General features: G+C 37.9%; 1 protein-coding gene across 1 annotated transcript; it reads right to left on the bottom strand.

The window, feature by feature from the left end:
* Positions 1 to 6,698: 6,698 nt before the first annotated feature.
* LOC108487936 (uncharacterized) lies at positions 6,699 to 7,191 on the bottom strand. The gene is made up of 2 exons (XM_017792270.1): positions 7,042 to 7,191; positions 6,699 to 6,953 (listed from the first exon to the last, which is right to left on the bottom strand). The coding sequence occupies exons 1-2, from the start codon at positions 7,189 to 7,191 to the stop codon at positions 6,699 to 6,701; spliced, it is 405 nt and encodes a 134-aa protein (XP_017647759.1).
* Between the last annotated feature and the right edge of the window lie 570 nt (positions 7,192 to 7,761).

Genomic DNA, 7,761 nt, shown 5'->3' with positions numbered 1-7,761 from the left:
CTGTAATAATTTCAATTAATACGCTTGTAAAATCCCAATGATGAGGTATGTTTTGTATATGCATTGGAATAGTTGATTCCTTTTAAATATTATTCGCTCAGTCGATTAATAAGCTTCCGGCCTTTGGTTAAGTTGATCCCTTATGTATGAATATAAGAGTTGGAAATGTGAAGTAGGAATGATTTTGAGAATATGTGTATATGAATTATCCGTTTAGTCATATGAATGCTATACTTCAATTGTGCCTAATTTCATTACTCAAAACTTACTATGCATTAAATGCTTATTCCGTTCTATAAATCTCTGTCTTATAGATTTTGGTTTGTCAGCTATCGGACTCGGGATTGTCAAAGTCGAAGTCGTCCACACTATCAAAGCCCTTTTGGTACTCTTTTAGTTGAACTCTGCTAATGGCATGTATAGGACTGCCCTTTTGTTATTAGTCAAGTACTTTGGTGTTGTATATATTTGGATAGCCATGCGAAAATGGCTTATATATTTTGAGCATAGTGATATAATCATTTTGTATGTATATGGTTATTGAGAGGTGTGGACATGCTCGGCAATGATTGGCCATTGGAATGGTTAATCATGATCATATTTTGTGCTATATATGCTAAAGGGCTAGTTGAATCATGGAAACTATGAAATAGGTAAAGTCTACCTTAAAGCCAGATGCTGACAGCAGCAGTGATGTAAATTTGAAAAATCACTAAAAATAGTAGCAATAGAATTAAATAGTGAATAAATTATGTAATCGAACCTTGATGAATCTACTTTCATATGGAATGAACGAAATGATCATATGAGTTGTATTTTAAGAGATATTTAAGTTTTCGTGGAACACGGCCAGAGTGATTTCTAGATCCCCTGATCTGAATTTGGAAATTCACTATAAATTAACCAGAGATAATTAGAAGTCTTCCATATATGTACAGATTCCTTTTCGAGTCTAGTTTCTTTAGAAACAAACGGCATAAGTATTGAAGCCCTGTACAAGGAGATATCTAAGTCGTAATGCATGAAGGTCAGAGTAATCGAACCCTGAAATAGGGTAGATTTTAACTAATAAACTGTACTAATTGGCTTGACCAAAAATTCTAGAAAAACATTTGTAGATGGATATATGAGTCTATTTTCAGGAAAAATTTATGAAACTGGTTTTCGAGTTTTGGAACTCAAGATATGATTTTAAGGTGACAAGTGACGCAGTTAGCCGACTTATGTCTCGGAAAGTTTTTAAAATGGATCGTGAAAATAAATGAATTAAGTCTCATTAGCACCTCGTGGTCGACTCACTCAAATGTCTCTGCACGGGTGTTACAACAATAGACATTCATTCAACCAGGATAATGCATCTTTTATAAATTCAAAACGAATGTTAGCCATTATTCAAGGCTTAATACAAATTGAAGGGTTTCTAACCCAAGCCAATACATATGGCCAAACCTCAATGACACAAAATAATAAAGTCTAAGTCCTATACATGCCATATGCAAAAATATAAATCCAACTATATCGAATGCTTCGGTTGATAGTGTGATCGATATCTCTGGCTTCCGGTGATCCTTGAGCTAGTTAGGCGGCATCATTACCATCTATACAAGTGACATATTATATATTGAGCTCATATCTCATACGTACCAATTAGGTATCTGTACCACTCACAACACAGTTATACTTTCGTCATTAGCTTAAGAACATAACTTTCACCGTTGAACCATTCGGAATACTACCAAATATTACAGAAGCCTCAAGCGTAGGGTAAGGTACCGATGCAATGTCCTAGACACGGTCTTACACTATCTCATATCTCAAGTCGATGCCATGTCTCAGACATGGTCTTACACTGACTATCATCTCGTACCATGTCCTAGACACGGTCTTACACTGACTCATATCTCAAGTCGATGCCATGTCCCAGACATGGTCTTACACTGACTATCATCTTGTAGTTGATGCATGTCGTAGACATGTCTTACACTGGCTTATGTCTCGAGGCCGATGCATGTCCCAGACATGTCTTTCACTAGCCCTCGTCTTAATGCCGATGCAATGTCCCATACATGGTCTTACACTGGCTCTCATAATGTGGCCGATACATGTCCCAGACATGTCTTACACTAGCTCACACACGAATGACCCAAATGTCATGGCATGAATATTCGATTTACTTCCTAAGGTTCCAACGGAAATTCTACTATCTCATTTATCATTATACTTTCTCAATTTCACAATCAAGCAATTTATACTGTAATAATTCAAGCACATATAATTAACAATGTAGTTGTATTATTTACATACAACTTACCTCGGATTATAAAATGTGGCGACTAGCCGATTTAGTCGGTTTGCTTGGCTTCCCCCCGGTCTAGGTTCAGACTCGGTATTTCTTGATCTATAATAACAAAATGCACTTATTAAGTCACTTTATCAACCTAAGCACTCAACAATTCACAATTGGGCTAAATGACCATTTTGCCCCTAGACTTTTGCAAAATGACCATTTTACCCCTCGGTCCAAAAATCGATTTTTATCGAATTTCTTTATTTCTCAAGACTGGCCGAACCTCTTTCACTCTTATAGCAACTCCAAATTCCCCACTATTTCACACATTTATTATCTATTTTACAACTTATGTACATTAGTCCTATTAGGAGTTTTCATGCTAACACCTTTCATAAAAGTTGTTTATAAGACACCCAAGACTCATTTTCTTCCATAAAATTTTAGAAAACACCCTAAATACTCTCATGGTCAAACCCTAAACTCTTAATCATTTTGCAACATAGACCCTTCATTTGAAAGCTCATGCTTCAAGGGTCTTAAAAATTCAAAAATCTTCAAGAAAACTCATTAAAATCACTTACTTGTGAGAGGAATAAGTTGCTGTAAATTTTGAAGTTCAAAGCCCTTAACAATGGCTAAAAAAATCAATGGAATAAAGAGAGAATGAAAGAAAAAGATGATAGCTAGGCTTAGGTATTATTATAATACACCTTATGTCATCAAATTTCACCTAATGTTGACTTTTCAACATTTCCATCTACCATGGTTGGCCATGACCTATTTAATGGCCCAATTTCTCTTTAATAACCCCCAATTTATGATACATGGCAATTTGGCACCCTTAGTTCTCAATTTAAGACTTTTGCACTTTATGCGATTTAGTTCTTTTTTGCAATTGGGCTCACAAACGCTAAAATTAGCTTACCAAATTTTTCATACACTATTATAAACATGCTATAACTCTATTTTAATAATAAAATAATTTCTATGACTTCAAATTTGTGGTGCTGAGACCACTATTCTGACTAGCCCCCAAAATCGGGCTGTTACAGTTTATTTATGCATGTGCATCGGGGTGAGTTTGATATGTGACGGAGGAAGTGTATTCCGGTAGTATTACTGCAATTTTGGTGGGTAAACCACAATATCTGTTTGGTAGCTCAACTGCACCTTATATGAGTGGCATACCACCACGACTCGATGTGATTGGATGGATGAACTCTTGTAGTCCTAATTGGAGTGATTGGTTGGACGGAGTTGGTGTGTAGCAAATGGGGGTAGGATGTGTGATTGCATTTGTATTAGAATCTGTATCTGCATCCACATCTGAATCTGTGTCTAGTTTTGTATCTGAATCTGAGTATGCATCTGTATCTGATTATGAAAATACATTTGATTTTGTATATGAGAATATATTTGAATTTGTATTTGAAAAAGTATCTCTTTATTTATGTGTATCTGATCTGTTGCTTGGAATGTGTTATACACTAAGTTCGTAAGCTCACTCTTTGTTTTTTTTCCTCTCAAGTAACTAGCAAGTTTAGGACCAGACAACGTGCAGGAGCTCAGATTGGTTTTATGCTTGAGATGGTTTGAATAATTTTTAATTAGGTTTTCTGGACTTTTTATTTTGGACTAAGTTTTCAGATTTGGTTTTGATTTTCAGTTTTGTTATTTGTTTTAAGTTTTCTGCATGTTTTCTATTAAGTTGATGGAAAGCTTGGTTTTTAAAATTAGACAAATATGGGTCTTTTTGCTACAAATTTTGAAATAAGTTTTACGTGAGTTAACATCAAAAGCCGGCCTGAATGTTATAGTCGAATCTGGCGATGTCACATTGAAGTGTTTTTCATAAAACAAGCTGTCGTCTAAAAACTCTCATTTCTATTCAACCTCTTTTTATTATCTTTCGAAGACATGTTGTTCATTTCCAAAACGTAAATCATTATCAAGAAGTTATTTACTTCCAGAATATATTAAATTTTCGAAACGTTATTAATTTCCAAAACATCACTTGTCGTGGAAGCTTTTAAAACAATTTGCATATTTGTGTGAAATTTGTTAGAACGCCTGATTCTTTTGAAAACCCGATTACCCCTACTTCTAGAAGTTATAAAACAGACTAGTAAAAATCCCAAATTTAAATAAAAATCCAAATAGGCCATTATTATAGAAAAATACCCCAAAATAAAATTAAAATTCATTTAAGTACTAAAATAGAACGAAGTATGTTGTGTGGCCACCGCCAAGTCCTCTGCCGTATCAACCCGCTTATGCCTAGGGATTACCTGTACGGTCAAATCAGAAGGGTGAGTTTACAAAAACTCAGTGTGTAATCCCTTAAAAATCAAACAGACAGAAGGCAAATACAGTCTGGGCCTAAGCCCTTTTCAGTAACAGTTTGGGCTTTAGCCCATTTCAGTAAAGAGACAGTCATGCATTTGGGCCTTGGCCCATTATAGTATCAGTAACGAATCATACAGCATACAAGTGCTACCCATCCAGCCTCTACACTCCATCTCCGTCCAACCCTACACTCTCTGTGGGGATATAATCAATCCACCCATCCTACACTCCAGCAAGTACCGGATGCAGCATTAGACAGTAGTTTGCAGCTGAGCTACCAGTAAATTAGGACTGAGGCCTTTCAGTACACTTCCTTTGATCAATTAAACCCTCAACCCAATGCAATACAATATACATAAATGGCATGCTATAACATAAAATCATTAATGTAATCAGGGTATACAGTGTTAAATTAGTGGAACATTATCGTGCTTGTTCATATATAACATACAGTCATTTCAGTCAATTAGGGGTCTAGGTACGCTTACCGACCCTACAGTAGGTCCACAGTCGACTTGGGCAACCCATGCAACCTTAGTGGTCACTCAGTGAAAATGGGCCCACAAGCCCATGTTGCATGCCCATGTGTGGGCCACATGGCCCAAAATGGCCTTGGTCGTGTGGATCACACGGCCTGGCCCAATAATCCCACACGCCCGTGTGGGGCCAACACACTCGTGGGGCCCACATGGCCTCAATTCGACTCGGCCCATGAATCGCACATGGCCTGCCTTATCGACAACATGCCCATGTCCGATCTCACGGCCTACCACACGGGTGGCCGCATGCTCGTGTGGCGTCGACTTTCATGTTTTTTGGCTTTTCGCTGGTTTCCATTCCCAGAGTCCTATTTACGCACCTAATTACAAAAAATAAGCACACAATCCTCGAGCACTCCGAAACTTGTGTTCAACCATGATCACAGAATTAATCGTACCTCAAACAAATTTAAAATGGTCCCTATTCTAACACTTATGCACTTGATCAACAACCACTTACCTTGTTTGAACAGCCTAAGCCCTACTCACTTAAATCGTTGGAAAAGAATGATCACAAGCTCCTCGATTAATTCCTGCAGTTCCAGTCAAAACCCCTATTAAAAGAATATTTACAAGAACAGTCTAATCCAGAACAAGTACCACTTACTGAAAGCGCAAACCTGTAGAAAAGAAATGGAACACTAATTCAATAAAGAGCAAGATAGACCGAAAACGCAAGGTAAGGGGAACACTAGAAGTTTCGGCAACTACAAGAGAGAATTGGAGAGAAAGATAGCAACAATAGGGAATTTCAGCTAAAACAAAAAGAAAAGAAAAGGATGGAGAGGGAACAAATTAGTAGGTAGAGGAGAAAGCACTCGAAGATTCGGCAGCAACACAGGGAGATTAAAGTCAAAGGAAAAACGAAAAGGGGTGGGGGAAAGAAGGATAGAATTCAGTTGTGGGGGCAGAGAGCAAAAAAACAAAGAAAAGAAAGATGGTAGAAGAGGGAGTAACGTTAGAAAAGAAAGAGGGAGAGGGATAGCCAAACTTCCAAATACAGTTTGAATGTGCTCAAATCCTTACTCCTTAATTTCCTCACCAAAATCCCTTAATCTTCTCCCCAAAACCGTCCACCCCTCCCTTAACCACCAAATTTAAATTCTACTCAAACTCGTTAGTGTTTCGGTCAAACCACAACATTCCCACGACACCAGCAGTAAAAATAAATTCTATGATTGCGTTAGTACTTGAACTCTAGACATCCTGCTCATCTTCACTCCATTTAACCACTAGACCAGCAGGCCCATTCTGCTATATTTTATCAACATTTATATATAAGCCTACTGACTAGAGATAGGGGTTTATTCATTTAAAAGCAAAAATTTCCTAAGCTAAGGCTTAAACTTGGGACCTCTCAGACACTTCCCAGAACACTCAACCACTATGATAGGTACACATTTGTGTAACAACAACATACAAAAATAATTATAAAGGATTTTGGGGCATTACAACTCTACCCACCTTAAATAAAATTTCGACCTTGAAATTTTACCTGATCAAAACAGATGAGGATATTGCTATCACATTGCATCCTCGGGCTCCCACGTGACTTGTTTAGAGCTATGATTACGCCAAAGAACCTTAGCCAGTGGGATGGACTTTCTTCTCAGAACTTTAACCTCGCGGTCCAATACCTGGACTGGCTCCTCCTCAAATATCAGATCTAGCCTAACCTCGATCTCCTCAATAGGAACAACATGTGTAGGATCAGAGTGGTAGTGCCTTAACATAGAGACATGGAACATGTCGTGAATCCGATCCAACTTTGGAGGTAGCTATAACTGGTAGGCAACTGGTCTCATTTGTCTCAGAATGCGGTAAGGCCCAATAAATCTAGGGCTTAGCTTGGCCTTGTGACCAAACCTCAGAACGCGAGACCTTTAGAAACATGAAGTCCCCCATAGAATACTCAATCTCTCGACTTTTCAGATCAACATAAGACTTCTGCCCATCAGAAGCTACCTTCAAACGGTCCCTAATCAGCCGAACCTTATCCTCAATCTCAGAAATCATATCAGGACCCAACACTTGTCACTTATCCAGTTCAGTCCAACACAAAGGAGTACAACACTTACGACCATACAAAGCTTCGTAAGGTGCCATATGTATTCTCGACTGGAAGCTGTTATTATATGTGAACTCGACAAGCAACAGATAGTCCTCCCAACTAGTTCGAAAGTCAGTCATAGAACTCCTCAACATGTCCTCCAGTATTTGAATCACCCTCCTAGTGTGACAGCCCAAAATTGACCCTAGTCGGAAGGTGGTCTCGGGACCACAAAACCGAGGCATAAAAATAATTAAAAATTTATTTTGATGCCTATAATATGTGTGTGCTCATGTATGACATTTTATGATGATTGATTTAGTGTTATAAGGGTGAATTCCACAAGAAAGGACTTAGTAATGAACTTTGAAAGTATGATAGGAAATGTGTGATGACTAATTAAAGCATGCATGCAAAATAATGGACTTGCATGTCAAATTCCCCTTTATAGGTGGTGGCGGCCATGACAAGGAGGATGGGCTAAACATGTCATGAAACATGTTTTGTTGGTGCATTAGGGTGAAATAATAAACAAA

This window comes from Gossypium arboreum, chromosome 10 (genome assembly GCF_025698485.1).
Source record: "Gossypium arboreum isolate Shixiya-1 chromosome 10, ASM2569848v2, whole genome shotgun sequence".
NCBI lineage: Eukaryota > Viridiplantae > Streptophyta > Magnoliopsida > Malvales > Malvaceae > Gossypium > Gossypium arboreum.
This window is presented reverse-complemented; position numbering and strand designations above follow the sequence as displayed.